The sequence below is a fragment of the Tachysurus fulvidraco genome, chromosome 15, assembly GCF_022655615.1.
Source record: "Tachysurus fulvidraco isolate hzauxx_2018 chromosome 15, HZAU_PFXX_2.0, whole genome shotgun sequence".
In the NCBI taxonomy this organism is placed as follows: domain Eukaryota; kingdom Metazoa; phylum Chordata; class Actinopteri; order Siluriformes; family Bagridae; genus Tachysurus; species Tachysurus fulvidraco.
Genome location: NC_062532.1, coordinates 8,462,912 through 8,486,500, shown reverse-complemented (window position 1 = coordinate 8,486,500; position 23,589 = coordinate 8,462,912). Strand labels below are relative to the sequence as shown.

The 23,589-nt window shown below is 37.3% G+C and overlaps 1 protein-coding gene across 2 annotated transcripts; it reads left to right on the top strand.

The window, feature by feature from the left end:
- The first annotated feature begins 1,696 nt into the window (after positions 1-1,696).
- On the top strand, positions 1,697-22,385 carry trap1 (TNF receptor-associated protein 1). Of its 2 annotated transcripts, none has more exons than XM_027141488.2 (18): positions 1,697-1,915; positions 2,161-2,322; positions 3,661-3,743; positions 7,067-7,207; positions 7,311-7,382; positions 7,486-7,646; positions 13,578-13,687; positions 13,795-13,868; positions 14,452-14,607; positions 14,699-14,819; positions 14,902-14,971; positions 15,117-15,264; positions 16,326-16,511; positions 19,913-20,051; positions 21,037-21,116; positions 21,391-21,536; positions 21,947-22,019; positions 22,133-22,385. In XM_027141488.2, the coding sequence occupies exons 1-18, from the start codon at positions 1,810-1,812 to the stop codon at positions 22,232-22,234; spliced, it is 2,130 nt and encodes a 709-aa protein (XP_026997289.1). In that variant the 5' UTR covers positions 1,697-1,809; the 3' UTR covers positions 22,235-22,385. The 2 variants fall into 2 exon arrangements, with proteins under 2 accessions (XP_026997289.1, XP_026997290.1); XM_027141489.2 differs by having other exon boundaries at positions 1,890-2,031.
- The last annotated feature ends 1,204 nt before the right edge of the window (positions 22,386-23,589 follow it).

Here is a 23,589-nt window from a genome sequence, read left to right as displayed (position 1 = left end):
TGAAAAGACCCAACTTTATGTATGTACTGTAAGATTCTCTTATCTGTCAAACATATTTTATTAGATTGTCCTGGACTTAACACCAGCAGAATGTTCTTTTATCAAGTACATATTTAATGACATTATGCCTGAATAGGTTTTGGATTTTTTTTATCGTATGTTAATTAAAATAAAAAATGTATAATATGACTTGCTGTTTATGTTTGTTTTGTTTTTATTGCATTTATATGATATTTGTATTTTTGTAATTGAATTTTGCCATGAAAGTAGCTTTTGATTGCTGACATGGTATTCCCAAGTGATAAATAGAGACGTCAGTAGTGGACAAGTTGCAGGGACACTAAACACTTTTTTTTTTAATGGTTAATTCCGCTGACAGTCCTGGAAGGATGTCACCAGTTAGCTTAGCAGTGTAACACACAAGTTGAGCCTCAAAGTCAAACTTTGGGGTTTTTTTTTTTTTTTGGTTTATGTGACTTTATTACATACTTATTTAATGTGGCAAAAGTATTGCAGAAAAATAATAAATAAAAGATTGAACAGTCTTTGGCAACTCAACTATCTAACTTTCACATTATGTTCCTCTCAAATTTGTGATTTGTTTCCACCTGCAAATTGCTTTGTGTATCATATTTAATAAACCAATAAATGATTAAATTAACATGTATAGTCACACCATTGTAGCAGTATTGCATGCAGTGGTCTATAAGGTAAGGTATATGTGTGTGTATATATGTGTGTATATATATGTGTGTGTGTGTGTGTGTATATACACACACACACCAGTGTAGCATGCAGTAGGCTATAAGGTAAGTAGTTCAATTCAATTCAAGTTTATCTGTAGCACTTTTTACAATGGGCTTCGTCTCAAAGCAGCTTTACAGAACATAAACATAGAACAGAAGTTAAACATAAGGAGAAAAATAATTAATATAGTAAAGAATTAAGATGTATATAGTTCACAGTGTGTATGTATGTATGTATGTATGTATGTATGTATGTATTTATTTATTTATTTATCCCCAATGAGCAAGTCTGAGGTGACTCAGGCAGCAGTGGCAAGGAAAAACTTCCTTAAATTGGTAAGGAAGAAACCTTGAGAGGAACCAGACTCAAAGGGAAACCCATCCTCATATGGGTGGAACTGGGGGTGAGATTACAAATATACAGTCAAACAAGTGTTGAATTGTTGTAAAGATCACGTGGAGTTCAGATCTCCTCTTGGTATCATAGAGTCCAACTGGAGCTGGTAGATCTGTAGATGTCTCAGGAGTCAGCCTCATCTCAGTGGAGGTCCAAAATCTTCATTGCACGGAAGTAGTGATTGTTCATTTGGTTTACTCAAGTGGAAGAATGTAACTAATAAACATACATCTACTAGCACTATGTATTATATTGTGAAAAAGTAGATTATCTTCATAGCAAACCTTAAATTATCTCTGGACTTAATGATAAATACATGTCTGACCGTTGGAACGAACCAAAAAAAGACTAGAAAATGGCATTCATGACGAATTATGGTGATTTTATGTCTTTGCTTACATTGACGCTAATGCATTATGAAGAGGGGGTCCCCCGTACCAAGATGGCGGCTCAATTGACGCATTCGTTCCAATGTACTGCCCTATATATATACACGGTACGGATCGAGTAGTGTCGAATTGCCAGAAATCGTTTCGACGTACTTTAGACAGGAAGTGACGTCATTTCGCACATGCGCGGAACCGATCGTGTTGCTGTACGGATTGAGTAGTGACAGTCCCACACGCCGTTTCTTAGAGTAATAGGTCAAATCGCAGTTTAGGAGAGATGTCTCGGTGTTTGACATTACTTAGATTTGTTCAGCACACCCGTGGAAATGCCAGACCTTTCTCATGTAGCCGAAATTGGAGAGGCACAGCGACATTCATTCGAGGTAACGGTGAAATTGGCATCTTGGAGAATTCCGATTAATTACTTGGACATTAATATACCAGTCAATCAAACAGTTTTAATTAGGTTCGCTTCTTAATTAAGACGTCGCCACCGCAGGTGATATGATTCTCGAATTTGATTTTTATTTTCTATCATAAGAGACAAATATTATTATCTGTGTAGGATTAGTATAAATATTAAACATTCTGTGCACTATAGTGTGACATTCTGACTTTTGTTTTCTAGGCAATGAAAGACCAAGGATGAAGCAGTATAGCACTGAACTCAGACTCTGGAGCCCAAACCATGTTGGTGTGAAGTTAACCTTCCGTTCCCATAGCACTCAAACAGAAATTGCTGAAGACGAAATTCTCAACAATATTATTAATGACACAGAGAAAATTCAAGGTAACTGTTGATTTACTACATATATAAGTTGCTGTATTATGTTGTAATTAGACAAAACCAAAAGCATTTTCCAAAACATATAAGGAGAAAATGAATCGTGAAAATGAAAATGACTTTACATAATTATTGATTGGAAATAAAACTTAATTTACACACTGAAACAGGCAAGAAACATGTGGCAAATGATTCAAAACAGAAATACAGATTTAGTAACACTTTTCATTGCACAGGTTGCACAGGAGTGGAACCCAGTGTGGTTGTCTGCTGTTATAGCTCATCCTCCTCAAGGTTCTGTGATTTAGTTACTATATCCTTTCTGGCAGCTAGAACCAATATGGCCATTTTCTCTAACCTCTGTAATCGATAAGGTGTTTCAGCCTTTAGGCCCTCCATTCACTGAACTATTTCCACCGGAAGAATTATTGCTGTAAAACTATAAATTTTTTGCCACAATCTGTTTAACCTCTAGAGATTGTTGTGTGTAAGAGTCCCAGGGCATTATCCCAGTTTTTTATACCAGACCATATAATATATACACACTGAAAGGATCTTTTTTGCTGGTCACACAAAGATATCTACTGTCTTATATTCCAACACTTATATCAGACACTAAAACAGGTATTGTCTGAAATTTTGTACACCCTTTTGTTGGTAATATTGACGTTATTTCCAGAAAGAGTAATGCAAATCTCTGAATGACCTATGGTGATTTCACATAGATTGACCGAATTGAAATTTGCAAAACAACTTTATTCCACAGCTGAACCAGGCATTCTATGGCACTATATATATATGGCCTCCTGGTGGTCCACCGACAGGATCCTGTTATCTCTATCCACAGCCCGGGTCCGAGCTAACCCAGGCATTGAAGTATGAAAAAATGTGAGGGTTGCGTCAGAAGGGCAGCCGGTGTAAAAACCTGAAAAACTATTATTAAATGGCTCATGTCTATAGCCTAAATAACATTTGATCAGATTTACTCCACTTTTTGATAGATTTTATAAAGAGCAGAACATTTCAGAATATTATAAAGCTGGAACACATGAAAAAAATTTTTTTTAAAAAAGTTTAAATGATTATTAAAGATATATATAAAATCAACCCTGGAAATAGCATGCAGCCTTTGGTGTGTTGAGTAGTGGCTACATCTTTTGTTACACTCCAGATAACCAACCAACAGAATACAATAACAATCTGTCTTGATTGCATCTTTTTTTGTATTCTTTTTGAACTGTTTAGGCTGAATACCATATATAAAAGGTTTACCTCCCTAGTACGGGCTAAATGTTTCCTCAAGGCACTTTATTTACAAGTAACTTCATTTCCCCTTTTTTTAAGGGTCCTATTCTAAGCATGAGTTCCAGGCAGAAACTAAAAAGTTGCTGGACATTGTGGCCAGATCTCTGTACTCGGAGAAAGAGGTAACGAATAAAGCAAAAATATTTAACAAAATGCTTTTTTTATCTAACAGTATGACGTGTAATAAACCTGTGATAAATTAGGTCTCTGAAACTTCCATTTAACGTCAGCAAAATAGGTCTTTCATAAGGAATGAAAATAAACTTCACTTGATGTCTTCGGGCCATTTTTACACCTGGTCACTTCATGTGTTTTCTCTGATCTGATAGCTATCTGATTTGTTAAAACTGTTCCATTTACATTAGGCCACATAAATGCATCTTGGCGGATCGGATATCAATCTGATCTTTTTACTCCCGCCCAAAATGCAAATATATTTTACCTCATTTCCGGGGTAATTGAAATGGAACAGGTTTTGGTGTATGCAGTTGCTACAAAAACAGCATTTACTGCTGCGTTTTTCGCTGGCGGCAGCAGTGCATTTTAAGACCAAACAAGACACCCGGGTGGAAGATCGGAGCCAGCGCTGGTGGGAAAACATTTGTTTCTGGTGCGATGCGTGACTCGTGAGTCACCTGCGAGTGACGTACTTCCGTTTGGGAGGAGTATAGTGCTGACGTATGTGGATTGAACAACCACATGCATTTACACCTGTCCAGTTTAATCTGAAATGCGTCCCAGACCACCTCCTGAAGTGGTTTGAACGATCGGGTTTACATCCGTCTCGAAACCGTTTCAGGGGACATTTACACCTGGGGTCTCCTTTATAAAACTGTGCATAGGATCCCTACTAAAAGTTTACGTACGCCCAAAAGCCAAAAATGGCGTACGGCAAAAAAAATTTATAAAACCATGCATACGCACACCTGTAAGCAATGTTCCCTTTATAAATCACAGATCACCCGCAGATGTGCGTATGTGAACCAGCCTCAAATACCGCCCTGTACACGCCCATTTTTAACCATAAATAGTCAGTGCAAATCACTGCGCGGGCACGAGAGTGGATCTCGTTATAATGAGAAAAAGTTATAAAGTTTCCTCTGCGCTCTGTGTATTTAAAAAATGGGGTGAGGAGCCAGCGTCTCAGGGGGTAGCCACTGTCACCTGCAGGTTATAATTATATTAAAAGCAACATTGTTATAATTATATTAAAAACAAAATTTTTAATATTGTAAAACTCACCAAGAAGCCAGCCATCATGTAGCTACTGCGCCTGCATTTAGTCTTCCATACACTGTTATGTGTCAAGATAAAGGAATCATGTGTTGAACAAGGCCACATAAGCAAATTCATTTTCAGATGGTGCCGTTATAGCAACATGAGCGCAGTCAATTGCTCCCATTACATTTGGGAAACCAGACATTGCTGCAAAATTTCATTTTAATTTCGGCCTGTTCTCGCACAGTGTAGGGGAACCTGATGTATCGACTACCCATATTAAGTATACCATTCAAAACGACAGATATTATGGCACTCAGGGATGGCTGTGATATGCCAGACCTATAGGGTGAGATGATAGATTCCAATAGAATTATTTCATATACGAAAAGGTCTTAGACACAAAGTTGAGGATTACTTAGTTTTTTTTATATAAATTTACCTGTCTGCCAATTCCCGCTGGAAACAGCCGGTTGCCAAGAACCCCAGAGTGGTGAGGACTTGTATTTGGACTGGCATGGCATGGTTCTGGCATGTTGCCCTCTCTAATACTGGACCCAATTCAACACACATGTCTAAGAGCACAGCTCTAGGGAATCTAAATCGGCTTATTAGCCAGTCATCATAATGGGCCAGGAAATCATCATGGTCACTGAAAACTTGTTCTCTCCTTATTCTCCCATTGGCCTAATCTTCCAACAATGCCAGCAGTGCCATCATGAAGCATTACATACCCTGGTCACCAGAGGATTCATATGTTTCTAGCATTTAGACTGATCATTAACACCTGGACAAAATCACAGAATTAATTTGTGGGCGAAAATTTAAGACGAAAATGTTATAGTTGAACACATACTTCTTCATGACGGTTTTGTAATGAACACCGTAATAATTAGGACCGATGATGAGTAGCGATTGTGCTTCATGACTGTATTTGCAGACTTTGACATTTTATGATATATTTACATTAAGGAAAATATTCTGCAGTTCTCTAATAAATGGGTATTTCATGCTATTCTGTATCACATGTAGTCGCGCCATCTCCTCCTGTGCTCCCGTTGTGGTCAATGTGACTGTAAGGCAGCGCTGAATATTCATTCATTCATTCATCTTCTACCGCTTATCCGAACTACTCGGGTCACGGGGAGCCTGTGCCTATTCTCAGGCGTCATTGGGCATCAAGGCAGGATACACCCTGGACGGAGTAGCACTGATTATTATTATCATTTTATTTTTAATACATTTTGAATTACGTTTGGATTTTACTAGATGTATATAGCCTAAAACAATCGGCACAAATAACACTGTTGGATTTAATCTTCATGATAATGTGGATATAACGTATATGGAGTGAAAATTAAATGTCATTCATTCTTATAATCGGTCTTCTCACATGAATTTTCTACAATCTAACTTCAGTTCACGACCTCACCATCTGTGTCGCCAATTCCCTTTGTCTCCAGAATGTGCGTACGCATGTCTCAAAGTTTGCTTATAGGTGTGCACCTTTTCCCGTCAAGTTTGATTTTTATAGATCACAACCTTTGCGCGAAAACTGGCGTACGCACGTTTCCAGCCCCGTTTTACATTTACATTTACATTTATGCCATTTAGCAGACACCCTTATCCAGAGTGACTTACAACTGAGCAACTGAGGGTTAAGGGCCTTGCTCAGGGGTCCAGCAGTGGTAGCTTGGTGGACCTGGGATTTGGATTTTGGGTTTTGTGCGTTCACACAGTTTATAAATGAGACCCCTGGTCTTTTTATGATCGGATAGCTATCCAATCACAGAAAATGCATGAAGGGACCGGGTGTAAAAAAAAAAAAAAAAAACCCTTAGAAAAAGTGTTTGGTGAAACCAAGTGTTTGGTGAAACACTTTTGCTTTGAAATTATATAATTATACATAAATTATATTGCCCAGTTTGAGGGTTTAAGGTGCTTATCAGTATTGCATAGTGTTTACTGACCCGGTTTAATAGAGCACTATTTAAATTATTCTTATTTTAAGACCCTGTGTTTGACCAAAACTAAAAAGCAGTGTTGCTAAATTTGTAATAATTTAATAATCAAGAAATAAATCACTCTATCATCATGAAAACCTATTTCTAGTAACAAATTTCAAAGTAAAATTTTAATTTGAAATATGTTTAGGTCGATATGCTTTAGCCCTGATTTCATGGCTATGTTTGTAACATGTCAGAATTTAATGACTGCTTCCTTTCAGGTGTTTATAAGAGAGCTTATCTCAAATGGTAGTGATGCGTTGGAGAAGTTGCGATATAAGCTTATTACAGGAGGAGGAGATTCTGAACCTTTGGAAATCCATCTACAGACTGATGTAGCTAGAGGCATTTTAACTATTCAGGTGTGTTTCAAATGTAAAGATGTTTTTTGTACTGGTTTTATTAGATTCTTTACTGCATTATGTAAAGCTAATTTAATCTGAATGTTGAAAAATATTACTTTAGGACACTGGCATTGGGATGAATGAAGGGGAACTTATAAGAAACCTGGGCACCATTGCATGCTCTGGCTCTAAGGTTTGTCACATTGCACACTGTTGTCTTTAATCAGCAGATATATTTCAAAACCTCTTTGACAATATTATTTTATTGTATTATATTGTTCATGTTTGTTCTTCAGGCTTTTCTGGAGACTCTTCAGAGCCAAGCAGAGGCCAAAAGCAACATAATCGGGCAGTTTGGTGTTGGGTTTTACTCTGCATTTATGGTGGCTGACAAAGTAGATGTTTACTCTCAGAGTGCAGAGCCTGGTGTTCCCGGATACAAGTGGTCCTCAGATGGGTAAAATAAAAAAGCAAAAATTTATGGTGTAGGGTATCAAAAAATACTTATATAGAGTATCAAAAAATACTTTTTGATTTTTAATCTAGTTCCTGAATTTCATTGTACACTCATTTAAGCATTAATTAATTTAAATAGTATTTATATAGCTGTTTTATTAATAAAAATTGCTGCAAAGCAGCTTTAGTCATATATACAGTGCATTCAGAAAGTATTTAGACCACCTTGAAAAGACCGAAATGTCACATGTACAGTTGAAGTACCTTGACAGTATTTACAGCCTTCAGTCTTTTTGGGTAGAACATTAACAAGCAATGGAGTACTGGATTTTCTGCCATTCTTTGAAAATTCTCTCAAGCTCGGTAAGGTTGGATAGGGACCGTCATTGAACAGCCATTTTCAGGTCTCTCCAGATATGTTCAAGACTTCGGCCCAGTCTGAGGTCTTGAGCATCAGTTTTTTTTTCTTGAATATCTCTGCTGCTCAAAAACACCCCCACAGCATGATTCTGTCACCACCATGCTTTACTGTTGAGATGGTATTGGGAAGGTTATGCGCAGAGTCTGATTTCCTCTCGACATAACGCTTAAAATTGAGGCCAAACATCTTTTTGTTTAATCTTGTTTTCATCAGATCAGAGAATCTTGTTCCTAACAAGATCTTTCATCTAGCCACTCTGCCATGAAGCCCAGATTGGTGGAGGGCTGCAGTGACTTTTTTCCTTCTGGAACTTTGTTCCCTCTCCACACAGGAACTCTGGATTTCATTCAGATTGATTGCTCAGTTTTGGGAAGAGTCCTGGTTGTGAGATTTGAGATTAATTTGAGATTAATGGAAGCCACTGTGCTGCTGGGAATCTTCAGTGTAGCAGAAATTTTTGTAGCCTTCCCCAGATCTGTGCATTGCAACAATCCTGTCTCTGAGCTCTGCAGACAGTTCTGTTGACCTCATGTCTTGATGGTTGTTCTGAGATCCAATGTTAGCTCTGAGGAACAATCAGGAGAAATTGGAGTCACCTGAGCATTGCTGCTAAGGATATAAATATTTATGTACGTGTGATCTTTGTTTTTCTTTTCTCATACATTTCTAGAACACCTCTACAGACCTGCCAACCTTTACGCATTTTGTGTAGCAGATACGCATTTAGACATTAAAGTACGCTGCTACGATTTGTCACTTCAAAATACGCATTGTAAAAAAACGTTGATGCCTTTGAGTACGACTGTCTGTGCATTTGCGCACCAGGCAATGCGCCTATGGGTGTAACCGCATTGGGCAGCAACCTGGGGAAATAATAATTCGACCAATCATAGCGCCAGTTTAAAACTCTTCAACGCTACAAGCGGAGAGCCGTCAAAAACAAATGTGGTTTTCATCTGTCTCTGTCCGTCTTCAATTCTTCTTACAGTGACTGTTTTTTTTACAAGTTAGGCCTTAATGTTTCAAAGGAAAATATCCAGAATTGTGAATTTCATCCATTTTAATAAGCCTGCCGAACCACAGGCGTCGTTATAGACTCCTTTACTGGGGCATGTGCCCAAGTGTCCGGTGTTGTGCCTCAAGTTTAAGTTTTACGCACAGATCAAGTTTTACTTTATTTGCCAGTATTTATATAGGAAACGTAAGTCATGCCTGTAAACGTATTGCCATCGTACTTGAACGATCATTCACATAACGTTATACTCTTTATTTTAGTAGCAGCTAAATTTTTTTTCTAAAGTATTGTTATTGTACATTTTGTACATCAGTACTGTAAAATGCAAGTCTTCTTACATGCCATTTGTGCCTTAAAACATATTAATGTACAAAGTGTTTTCACGCAAATGCGCATGGAAACTTATTATGAAAAACATGAGAATGATGATGTGTGTGTTTTGTGTGTGCCTTGCAGTCAGTAATACACATGATGTCAGATGAGGATACTGACGGAGAGGGAAGCAAATCTAAAAAGAAGCGAGTATAAGCCTCTCAGAAGTTCTTGACCGGTGTTGTGCCTCAAGTTTAAGTTTTAGGCACAGATCAAGTTTTACTTTATTTGCCAGTATTTATATAGGAAAAATATAGTAAAAAGTTGTGATGAGTGAGCCTGTGAACTTAATCAACACTGACCAGCAAATGTGCCTGACCTCGCGCCGCGTCCCTGCAGAAAGTTGCTACTCAAAACATTTTTCCAAGGTTGGCAGGTCTGCTCTAGATTCTGTTTTCACTTTGTTCATTATTTTGAACAATTGTAGTATCAGGCTGCCACATAGCAATATACAAAAATGTAAAGCGGGCATAAATACTTTTTAAATGCACTATACATTTAAACGTGTTCGTAATATGCAAGCCACAGTAGGTCGACAAAAGGCTCCTAGAGAAGATCCAGTCCCAAGGAAACCCATCCTTTTCTGAGAAACATAGTGTCTTTAGTGAATCATAACTAATACAGAGCTTTATGCTATAGTGTCATACAGTGTCTTGAGTATGAGATTAGGGTCATTTTATTTATTTATTTATTTATTTATTTTCAATATAGTTTTGAAGCCATCTACTTTTCAACGACTGAGACTTGAGTGTAATCTCCTCTTCTTAGCAGGTGCAGCCTTTAGTCTCTTGAATTCAAACTTGTAGAAAGGACATGGTTTACATTAACCATGAGGATGGGTTCCATACTGAGCCTGGTCCCTCTCAAGGTTTATTCCTCATATCTCTGGGTGTTTTCCCTTGCTACCTTTGCCATGGTCTTGCTCACTAGGGTTAGATGATAGAGATAAATAGTAACTTAATATTTAAGATTTTTTAAGATTTTACAAATAAATTGAATTGAATTCGGGAAAGCAGGTATTTTGGGCAGCAGTAACTAACGTGTTTCAAAAGGGGGTTTAGATGGGAAGAGAGGAGGCGGATTATTAGGCATGCACTTTTTCTGTAATGGTTTAAGCTGGTTTAAACCTACAGCAAGATTAGCTATAACAGCATAAGTGAAGAAAAAGTGGCATAATCTTTTTTCTATATAAGATGAAGAAAACGTTTTCCTAATGTACAGTAATCTACATGAGGTTTAACTGAGAGATTTGATTTATACTGGAATTATACCACGGTGTTTTAATACTGTGCTTAGTGCAAATTAAAGGCAATCCAGATTTCCCTTGTCTGGGTCCCAGCTTCAGAAATAATTGATCACCTGGTAAATGGTCCTCCCCCTTCAGGTGTTTCTGGTTTGACATGAGCAAAAATAAGTTTTGTTGATAAAATAAATCATGTGCAAGCAAAGATTACAGCATCAGTTGTTCACTTGGATTTGTCTCCACCAAATGATCACAGACCCGCTGTCATTACAGTCCTTGCATGAAATAATTAACAATACTTGTTCCTATCTAACAAAAAGGTTTTTTAAACTACTGAACTATTTTATTGACCATCTCTTTTCATCTATTTGTGTCTATAACCACCAAACATGTCCTTTAAAAAAACAACACCACATGTCTCTATCATGCTGAGAATTATTGCACCAAGCCTGAAAGGAGATTCCTTATACAGTGAGGAAAATAAGTATTTGAACACCCTGCCATTTTGCAAGTTCTCCCACTTAGAAATCATGGAGGGGTCTGAAATTGTCATCGTAGGTGCATGTCCACTGTGAGAGACATAATCTAAAAAAAAATCCAGAAATCACAATGTATGATTTTTTTAACTATTTATTTGCATGATACAGCTGGTCAAGTCGTGGTCTAATGGTTAAAGAGTCTGACTTGTAATCCTAGGTTGTAGGTTCGAGTCTCGGGCCGGCCACGACTGAGGTGCCCTTGAGCAAGGCACCGAACCCCCCAACTGCTCCCCGGGGGACGCAGCATAAAAATGGCTGTCCACTGCTCCAGGTGTGTGTTCACATGTGTATGTTTGTGTGTTCAATGCTGTGTGTGTGCACTTTGGATGGGTCAAATGCAGAGAATGAATTCTGAGTATGGGTCACCATACTTAGCCGTATGTCACTTCACTTAACTTCAAATAAGTATTTGAACACCTGTCTATCAGCTAGAATTCTGACCCTCAAAGACCTGTTAGTCTGCCTTTAAAATGTCTACCTCCACTCCATTTATTATCCTAAATTAGATGCACCTCTTTGAGGTCATTAGCTGCATAAAGACACCTGTTCATCCCATACAATCAATAAGAATCCAACTACTAACATGGCCAAACCAAAGAGCTGTCCAAAGACACTAGAGAAAAAATTGTACACCTCCACAAGGCTGGAAAGGGCTATGGGGAAATTGCCAAGCAGCTTGGTGAAAAAGGGTCCACTGTTAAGTTCCACTGTTACTAAGACATCATGGTTTGAAATCATGCATGTCACGGAAGGTTCCCCTGCTTAAACCAGCACATGTCCAGGCCTGACTTAAGTTTGCCAATGACCATTTGGATGATCCAGAGGAGTCATGGGAGAAAGTCATGTGGTCAGATGAGACCAAAATAGAACTTTTTGGTCATAACTCCACTAAATGTGTTTGGAGGAAGAAGAATGATGAGTACCATCCCAAGAACACCATCCCTACTGTGAAGCATGGGGGTGGTAGCATCATGCTTTGGGGGTGTTTTTCTGCACATGGGACAGGGTAACTGCACTGTATTAAGGAGAGGATGACCGGGGCCATGTATTACGAGATTTTGGGGAACAACCTCCTTCCCTCAGTTAGAGCATTGAAGATGGGTCAAGGCTGGGTCTTCCAACATGACAATGGCCCGAAGCACACAGCAAGGATAACCAAGGAGTGGCTCTGTAAGAAGCATATCAAGGTTCTGGCGTGGCCTAGCCAGTCTCCAGACCTAAACCCAATTGAGAATCTTTGGAGGGAGCTCAAACTCTGTGTTTCTCAGCGACAGGCTAGAAATCTGACTGATCAAGAGAAGATCTGTGTGGAGGAGTGGGCCAAAATCCCTCCTGCAGTGTGTGCAAACCTGGTGAAAAACTACAGGAAACGTTTGATCTCTGTAATTGCAAACCAAGGCACCAAACTGTACCAAATATTAACATTGATTTTCTCAGGTGTTCAAATACTTATTTGCAGCTGTATCATACAAATAAATAGTTAAAAAATCATACATTGTGATTTCTGGATTTTTTTTTTTTTTAGATTATGTCTCTCACAGTGGACAGGCACCTACAATGACAATTTCAGACCCCTCCATGCTTTCTAAGTGGGAGAACTTGCAAAATGGCAGGGTGTTCAAATACTTATTTTCCTCACTGTATGTTGTGATGTCCTTGGATTTTCTTGCATAATTCTCTAGAGTTTGCACAGTGAGGTGCAAAAAGCATTGTGAGATCATGTGGGTGGAAATGAAAGGTCAGGAAAATTGCCAGAGCTGCTAGGAAAGATTTATTTATTGTGGTGAGCAGAAAAGCATCTTAGAATGCTCAAAACATCAAACCTTGGGGCAAGTACAAGAGAAAAACTATGATCTGAAACCTAGTGAACCAGTGTAAATGTATTAATTGATGACTTTTAAAGCACTTTTTAAAAAGTCTGCTAAATGATGTAAATGTAGATCTGAAGTTATTGGCACACTTACTAAACTAAGCAAATGAGGACTACAAAAATAGTCTGGTTTTTTTTTTCCCCTAATCTTCACTACTTCACTTTCTATGAGCCTTGATGTGTTGTGCATTCTTAGATTCTTTTCTGATCATCATGGTTCTGTAGTGCGTGTCATTTGGTTGCAGTGTTGTTCTTGGTGTAAAGTTGAGAAATTTGTGTGTAAAAATCTTAGCAGTCCTCCCACAAGCTAACTATGCTTTGCTGATATATTTGGTGCTACGCTGTGTAGATCCTGCACTCAATACATTCAATATCAATATGTTAAAGATAAACATGCATTTTGATAATATTAGGCAGAAATGAGAGAGACGTGGTTATAGTTAAAAATTTTTGAAAGAAAAATTTTCCGCAGCTCAGGAGTGTTCCAAATTGCTGAGGCCAGTGGGGTGAGACAGGGTACTAAGATTGTCTTGCACCTGAAAGACACATGCAAGGAGTTTTCTTCCGAGGACCTTGTTAAAGGTACCCTTCATAAATAAACGATTAGTTGTTATTATAGTTGTGCTGTCTTTTTAGCAGCAGTCTGATGATATTGTTTGTGTTTATCATTATTTAAATTTGTCATGCAGCGGTTGTGAACAAGTACAGCAACTTTGTCAGTTTCCCCATTTACCTGAATGGCAGAAGACTGAACACACTGCAGGTGAGTACCTCTACCTAAATATACTCGACCTAATAGGACATACTCTTTATTTCACTTTTTTTTATGATTTGCTCAAGCAAGAAATTATTTAGTGATGGTTTTTAATGTCTGGATTACACTGTAATTTTGAGTCTTGTGTGGTGCATTATGTTTGCTAATGTTAGATGCATAACAATGAACAAAATGTATTCAAAGTATTCAAAGTTATTTTTGTATAACACAGGCTGGAGTGTGTTATTTCTTACTTATTATAGCCTAGCCCCCTGCTGAATTATAATTGGAAAGAAGGTGTTGATAAACAGAAAGGGGTATTAGACCAAGAATGGTTGCAAGTACCAACTTGAATCACGATCAAATTTCATCAAATAATCAACACAAAACAAAAAAAGTCACTACATCAAGGATTATAAGAATTACTTTGTTAAACTTGTTTATAAACCTTTAATTCAATTTTGTTTTGTCTTAGATTGTGGTAAATTTGCTGTGCAAGTCCCTATGAATGACTGAACAATAACATTTTAGAACAACTGTGTAATGTGAGCTTTATTGTTTGCTTACATAGAAACCTGTGCATTTCCTCTAGGCACTCTGGATGCTGGACCCCAAAGAGATCGGTGATTGGCAGCATGAGGAATTTTATCGGTATATAGCTAAGGCATATGATAAACCTCGCTACATACTGCACTACCGTGCTGATGCTCCACTCAACATACGCAGCATTTTCTACGTTCCTGAGACGGTGAGTTCAGTATGATATATAGAATTAGCAGCAGCACAATGTTTGATTTCTTGGTTCCCTGACACTTTTGATTGTTCATGTCTGAAAATAGAAACCAAGCATGTTTGATGTGAGTAGAGAGATCGGTTCCAGAGTGGCTCTATACAGCCGGAAAGTCTTGATCCAATCCAATGCTTCAGAAATTTTGCCCAAGTGGCTGCGCTTCATGCAAGGTTTGCCCAAGGTTTGCTTATTTCTTAAAAAAGGTTTTATTTAAGTAGAAGTACAGTGTGTATGTATGCTTTTTTTTTTAAGGAGTGGTGGACAGTGAGGACATCCCCTTGAATCTCAGCAGAGAGTTACTACAGGAAGGCTCTCTCATCAGGTAAAACATATAATCTAATTAATAACTGCTACTTAAAGTTTTGTCTGCTGTTAAACATTCCTGACATTTCAAATGTTGCTGTTTAACAAATATTTTTTTCAAAAAATATTAGCCCATTATTTGCTCTTTTCTCTTTGTTTGTCAGGAAATTGAGGGATGTATTGCAACTGCGAATCATCCGTTTCCTGTTGGACCAGAGCAAGAAAGAGCCTGAGAAATATTCTTGCTTCTTCGAGGACTATGGACTTTTTATACGAGAAGGCATCATCACCAGTGCTGAGCAGGACATTAAGGTTGAGCATTTAATTGACCTAAAATAATATCTTGTATTAAGAGGTACTGTATGAGATGATGGATTAATATGAGATGATGGATTAAATTTCAGTTTTAGTTTCCTGATGATTAAACATAGCACCTTTCATTGCAGGCCATCTGTTGGTGAGGAAAGTATATAAGGATATAGTCTTAACACTGGTTTTGTTGCTTACCTTTTAGTAAGTAGTGTAGCTCTTTTAAAGAAGATTGTAGCACAGCTTCTTTCATTTGTGTGTTTAGAAGTGTTCCTCTCTACAGTTCAAAAGGTCTGGTGATTGATTTGGTCTATCTAAAACCTTCCACTCCCCCCCTTGTCTTCATTTGTTCTGTTGACATTGTCTATCATCTTGTTTAGTAATGAAGTTTCTCACAATTTCTGTAAATTCTTAATTAATTTTCAAGACTTTGGAATTAATCCTACTGATTAAATCATTCATCATCAATACCGATTAAGATTAGGCCTTTCCACGTAACTAGGCAAGCCAAAGTCAAAAGACACTACATCCACTATGCTTTCCTCATGAATCAATAAAGGGTCACACCTGGGCAACAAGAAACACCTGGCAGTCACATTACAATAATTCTGATTACTTAAAATATAAGTGGGTTCAAACTATGTCTTGCAATGTGCATAAGCAGCTTGGTTATTGTATTTATTATAGTTATCATCTCATTCAACTGACCACTATCATGCAACAGTGTGATTGGCTTAGTTTCTGTGGTTGGGGTACAATGGTACTTTTGAAATTCTGTTATGACCTATACCTTGTATAGTTCCTCCTAATGTCAACTAGCCAAAACACAGTAACAGAAAAGTGAATTTCAGAAAATATCAATAAATATCAACATTTTTCTGTCTTTTATTCAGTGAATACTTAAAATAACATTATCCAAGTTAACTAGATAGTTAGCACAATTTCTATAGCCAAAACCTATTTAATTATGTCCATTTTAAATACAGTATAATATTTCCCATTCATGTTTAAACATGCTAGATTTGTATCCTTTGTTTTAATTAGTTTAATTTACCATTCATCAGGAGGATATAGCAAAGCTGCTTCGTTTTGAGTCCTCAGCATTGCCAGCAGGGCAGCAAACTAGCCTCATGGACTATGCCTCACGCATGAAGGCAGGCACCAGGAACATCTACTACTTATGTGCTCCCAACCGCCATCTTGCTGAACACTCTCCATACTTTGAGGCCATGAAAATGAAGGACACGGAGGTGAGTCCAAAATCATTCAGGTCAGAAGACATCAAGAATAAATAAAAAATGGTTGTTTAACTATGGGTCAAAAGTAACATTTGTGCATTCCAGTCTTACTGTTTTTACAAAACTTACCTGGGTTAGAATAGCACACCCACTTGCAGGTCATAAAAGGTGACAAATGGGTGAATTCTTTGCAGTGTCTGGGGAGGACAAGAACCTGGAATTTGAGGAATATGTACATGTATGGCTACATTAGTTCCAGCACAATACTTTGGAGGAAAAGGCCCAGTCCAACCAATTCTTTAGTCAAAATGCACCATTTGTGAGTTTTGACCAAGTTAAAAAAAGATTTAAACACTGTGTTTTCTCTGCTCAAGTATCACCCCTGTATGCTTGGTGCATATCTGAAAGATTACCATGTATCTGTGCATTCAATTGTTTAATTATGTAAAAAACATAAATATGGCAAACCAAAATACCTATAAACCCAGGATGATTGAACTATAAGTGATGACTCAGTTACTTAATGTATTTATACTCTTATAATCACAAGTAACAGACATGCCTCTTACAAAACTATTCATTTTGCAATACAGAAATGTACTCTAGTCGTAGCAGGAACAGTTATGTTAAGAAGCTTTGATCTGGACAAATCATAGTAGAATGCAAAAAAAGCCATGCTGAAACATCTTGTGCACAAACATGTTGGCAGATGTTCAGATAAAGGCTTTTTATAACTGATCACTGAATAGCAGGATGAAATTACAGCAGAAATAGCTGTACAAGGTGTAACAAAAGAGGATCACTATAAAAAAACAATTAATTGAGAGAGATACATACATCTTAACGTTTAATAAAGTTCCTCAGGTCCTTCTGAAAAAAATCAGGTTGGATATATTAGTGCACCAGTCAGTATTTTTATTCCAAACCTATTAAGATGTTACAACTCCCAGAAATTTGGCCAAGGCTCTGCCTACCGCAAAAAAAGGATGTACAAAAATAGAAAAGATAGCATGTACAAAACCATCAAAATGCAGCAACTGTTCAGCCAACCACCCAGCTTCAACAAAAGAGTGTCCAAACTGCGAAAAAGAGACCCAAAGAATAAAACCAACAATAATGAGAAACCTCATAATATCAATTTCAGAAAAAATTATCACAATTAAAAAGAGAACCTAGGAACACAGTCAAATAATGACAAATGAAATAAAAACCAAGGAAGATGAAAGAGCATCAAACGAGAACAACCATTCCTCAAGAGGGAAAAAGATACACCAAAATACCAACACTCAAATGGTAAAACTGAATCAACTTCAAGTCAAACTCAGAAGATCGAATTTCCAAAGAATAATGATCATTTGTTTATCAGGAGGACTTTGCGAATATAAGATTCAGCTTGCCATCTCATGTACATGGACAGATCAAAGTCAGACAGGAACGTATCTGCGGTAGTAGTTATTGGAACAAAATGTTTTAGGAAGAGAATCACAGGACAGCAGAAGCTTATGCATTATCCATTGCTCTGGAACAATTCGAGAAAGAACAATGGATTAAATCTGTACAGACAAATTTGTTTACAATCAAGTCTTTGAAAATGGAACATCCTACAATCACCAGAATAATAGCAACCTGGAGATAAAATTAGCTAACACAAAGTGATCATGACCAGGTTTCTTAATTTGTGGTTAAACTACGCATGCTTAAAATCAGCAGGTGCCTCGCCAGAGGATAGACTGCAATTAACCCTCTGGGGTCTAAGGGTAGTTTTGGGCCTGGAGAAGTGTTGTCATACCCTGACATTTGTGTTTTTTTTTCAGTTGCTTTTGAAGATATAATAACTTGAAGACTACAATAATCTGTGAGCAGCATGTATGTACATGATTGTGTTTTTGAGAAAACAATGTTTATGCATGGTTAGTGAAAAATGAAACATTATAAATCACTTGAATAAGGCCATAAAACACATACAGAACATTGGTTCACAGGACTTTTGAGAACTGGATCTTGTAGCCTAGAGTTTTTGCTTCAAAATTATGTGAAAATCATCGTTTACTCGCTCACAGAAAACAATATATTGCTTAAAATTTTCTAAGACACTCATTGTTTGTAAAGGGCATATGCGAGTGGGCGTCAACTATCATGCATATTAATGTAATTCATACCTGAGAAGACAAAGGCCCGCATAATGAGCCTCTCAGGTGTGTGTGACTGAGGAGTTACAAGAAAGAATGTGAAGACAAAATAAATGTGTATATTTTTTGTTTGTAGTTTATTTAGAATATTTAACTAGTGCAAACAGTGCCAGACAAGATATAAGTACTAAAAAAATCCTAAAATCCACATAAAGTACATGTGTGCAACCTAATGTAAACAGTGCCAGACAAGAGACCGAGCAAACAGACACTATACTACAAGACAGATGCTTAAAATAAATAATAAAGTAACAATATGTATACAAGTAACAATATTGTAAATGACCAACACAATATGGCTCTGTTAAAATCTTTAATGGAATCTTTAATGGAATCTGTATGTCACATCACTTTAAAACTTGGTGCTTCTTATAGCATTGTTTGGGGGCGTTGATCTTGTTTGCATAGCCCACGTGAGGTAATTTCCATATGAATGGCGCGCACGCGATAGGTGGGATCACATTAGCACTAATGAGGTCGAGCCAGTACCTCTCTTTACTTACATACAGATTACCCAAAAAGACAATATTTGCTTTTGCTCGTTATTTTCTTTATTTGCCAAAAGCACAGAGTTTTGTTGTTATTATGAAGGCACTCAAATAAAAGTAGACACTTCACAGTTTTGAATGATGTATTACATGTATGTGTATGATTATGAATGATGGAGTATTTTAAGTGGATTTCACGTTGAAGAGGAAAAAATGCGCCAAAGACGCGCTGGCGCGCCTTTGGACCCCAGAGGGTTAATGTGGAGAACCAACTGCCCTATACAAGGAACCTCTTTGAAAGATCTAGGGGGAACATCATCATGAGGAGAACCTGAAGAATTAATATGAAAAAGCACATCCTCCAAATGTAACATACTTACTGGTTGAAAACAATCAAACACAGCACAACAAGAATATAAACAGAGGGGACAACAACAGGAGGTGAAATAAAAGCCCTGATAGTGACAACCTTGTCCACAAAAACTGAAGAAAAGTATTGTAGAGCTCAGATCAAATATCCAAGCAGGCAGACTGTGAGCCATGAAGTACAGAGTCCATTGTATTAAAAAGCACATGTGGGTTATGAAATTGTGTTTGAAAAGTGCTGACCTCTAACCTCTAGACCTCTGACCTCTAACAGTGTGCTGATCATTTTAAATGTAATAAGGCTTGATTGTAAAGGTGATTCTAAATTGTCCACTGATGCCCGGCCTCTCATTTCTGGCTTACCCTGCAGGTGCTTTTCTGTTATGAGCAATTTGATGAGCTAACACTGCTCCACCTCAGAGAGTTCGACAAGAAGCGGCTCATCTCTGTGGAAACTGACATTGTTGTTGACCACTACAAGGAAGAAAATTTTGAAGCCAGCAAGCCAGGTAAGAGGAATTCAGTAGTATGAACTTAGGACAGAACTGGTCTTTTTATTCTGCAGCCTCTTACTCCTGTAATTGCTGTATGTAATCAGAATCAAATGTAATATACAAAGTTTATATTGAACACTGTTCCAGTAGCATTAAATATATAAATCATGTAAGCACTGGAAAGGGTTCAGTGATTTCACCAAATTGACCATCTGTTTAAACATCTTTTTAGAAACTTTGGATTAGGAGTACACATCAATTGCCAAATCTGCCATTTTGTTCTAACTATCTGCAGAGAAGTTCTCTTATGCCATAAATGAAGTTTGGTTGAAATTCTGGGTAAAGGAATTTTCGGTAAATTTTGTATTAAAATGAAAAAACTGGAATGTTTTGTTAAAACGGGAATGGTACACTTTAGAAAATGAGAAGAATCAAAGAATGAAAATGGAATCATGAGGAAAAGTATTTTGAGGTGTTTGTGGAAAGCTTCTTTAGTAACTGTCTTTGTCAAAAGGACTAGCAATCATTTGATTGAAGTTAAGACATTAAAAGACAATAGCACCAAATACAAAATGTATGACTTTTGACCTACTTAATATCAGAAAATTAAAGCTAAATATGTCTTCACTATTTTTATTGTGACCTGTTATGATGCCCTAATTGAGAAAACCTATGTCAACTTAAATGTGTTTGAGAAAAAGTTTGAGAAAGATTGAGTTTGAAGTAGCCTTTATGTAACCTTAACTGTAATATTGAATATTCACCTACAAAAATCTGATTATAAATACCCTCTTAAATACCATTTTTGTCATTTTATTTACTATCTATATATTGTTTTGAATCATTGGAACAGTTTTCTTTATTCCAAAACAAAAATTTAAGATAAAATAGGAAATAACATCAAATGCTCAGCAGAATATTAAGTATATTCATTAAATGTCACACCTCAGTTGTTTCTCAGCTATTATCTTTATAACTTTACCACCAATGTTTGGATCAGAACAATTATGCGAGCAGCATGCTGAGGATCTAATGGCATGGATGAGGAACTGTCTTGGTCGGAAAGTCACAAACATCAAGGTAAGACAAATAGTTTACACAGAACTTGTTCTAAACACTAGAACCTAAAATGTGAAGATTGAAAGCATTTGTCTAATTATTGAATTTAATTAACTAAATTTAATTTTATTTACAGGGACAAAGTAGTTTAATAAAAATTACAAAGTAGGTCGAAAGATGTCTCTTTCCCTGTTCAGTCCTTGAACAAAATGTTACGCCCTATAAACACACTAAAAACAATGTATACTGTACATTAAAAACAAACTTTAACATGCTACAGTACATGCTTTATCAGGTGACTCCTCGTCTGAATGCTCACCCCGCCATGATCACAGTTCTGGAGATGGGAGCAGTCCGTCATTTCCTTCGCACTCAGCAGATGGCACGTAGTGAGGAGGAGAGGACACAAATTCTTCAGCCAACCCTGGAGATCAATGCTGGGTAAGAGAATTTTGAGCTGTGGATGGAAATGAGCCATATATGACACCAATGTCAAAAAGTCATTGACTTCAGCAAAAAGGGCAGAGGAGAATTCATCAAAGTTTGAAGAAGTCTTTGATAGCAGAAATACAGTATAGAGGCTATACCATAAAATGCAAACCACTCAGCAGTAAGACTCTGAAGACCTGTTTGGAATTGGTTCATGATCCAAAACATAAACTCCTCACTTAATACATTGCTTGAGTACATGGACAGTGTGAGTGTGTGTGTCAGTGCATATGGTATTTTTTTTAAGTGAGCAGTGGTGTAAGCAAAATGATTCCTGACAATTTTCTTATAAGAGCATTCTTAATAAGTGTTCTATGTAATAACTCCGTTGAAGGTTGAGTATTTTTTGCATTTTTTTGAAGGCATGACCTCATCAAGAAGCTTTATGTGTTGAAAGACTCAAATCCTGACCTTGCACGGTTGCTTCTTGAGCAGGTTTGTCAGAATTTAGAAGTTAAAGTTCAACAAATATTTATAAAAACCTCCTTCCTCCATTACACATGTAAATTTGCTGTTACCAGTCATCCCTTTAATCTTTGACGTTTCAGATTTTTGACAATGCTATGATCACAGCTGGTCTGAACGATGACCCTCGACCAATGATCTCTCGCCTAAATGATCTGCTGACCAAAGCCATGGAGAAACACTGAGACCACGACTGGACAGACTTGTCTTAAGGAATACTTTATATCCATCACCAAACATTTAGCCGTGGATTTAGCACAACTCTCCATTGAAATGACTGCAACGTGGTACAATAATTTTGCTAGTTGACATGTAACATTAAAACTGTTAAATCAGCCTTTGTTGAGCTCTTACTTATTATTGGCATTGTCAATGTCTGTACTTTTTATTTCCTCAGCAGGGGGATTGTCAAACCCATGGAATTTGTTTACATTTCATATCTCATGAACACCCTTATATCCACTTACCCTTTCATATACACTCCTGAACAAAAAGACTGGGGGAAACACTCCAAGTATTTGCATTTTGTGCTGGTGGATCATAACCAGGTTGTAAGATCTACTTCAAAATGTCAAAAGAAAAAAGCAAGAGACAAAAAAAACAGAGATTGGCAATTTATTGAAAACTAAATTTAAACTTAAACTATTGATCAGCTGATGAACAGCCTGTTTTAGACCAAAATACCCATGACAGAACTAACAGTGTCAAAAACGTACTCAGTAACGTGTAACCTGTTTCCAACACGGTTGCTCCATGTGTTAAAGATGGCTTTACACAGTCTGGAACTGATGTGTGTAAACTTCCTTTGCCCTCTATGCCCATATATTCTCAAGGGGATAGATCAGGGGCCTACTGCCCAAAACTAGGATAAGGGATTAAGCCGGGATATCTTGGTGATCTTGGCTCAATTTATGCGTGATCCGGTTGCACTAAAGCTGGATTGGGGGGCAGGAAGATGTTATGGTATAAATTACCATGGAGATTTATTCTGTGGTGCTAGCCTGGTCTAGACCAGGATAAGTTCCAGGATCTATTTAATCTCATCCCTTATGTCAGTCAGCAGTCACCACAAACGGAAACCAATAATTATTCCACTGCTCACTATACATTATCACATATAACTACACCCACTGTCATTATTTAAACCAGAGGTATTCAACTAAAATTTAAAGAGGTCCAGTAAGAGAAAATTTCTTGAAGCAAAGGTCCATAAGATCACAATGTCTGACTAGTTAGTGTGATGATATATTTAGGTAACCTAGACGTTGTATCACCATCCGCAGGCAATCAATACCTGACTGTCAAATCAAATAAATTCAGCACAATTAAATGTAACTCACTATATGAGTTATACATGAATGTGTGCTGTGTGTACAACTAAGAGAATATACAGAATATTATACACTGACCAACTGGCTCCTATCTTTACCCATATCTTAAACAGATCACTGGAGCTGTGTGAGGTTTCCTCCTGCTTTAAACTCTCATCCAGGTCCCCAAGAAACCCTCAATCACTGGGCCGAACGCCTACAAAGCCTGG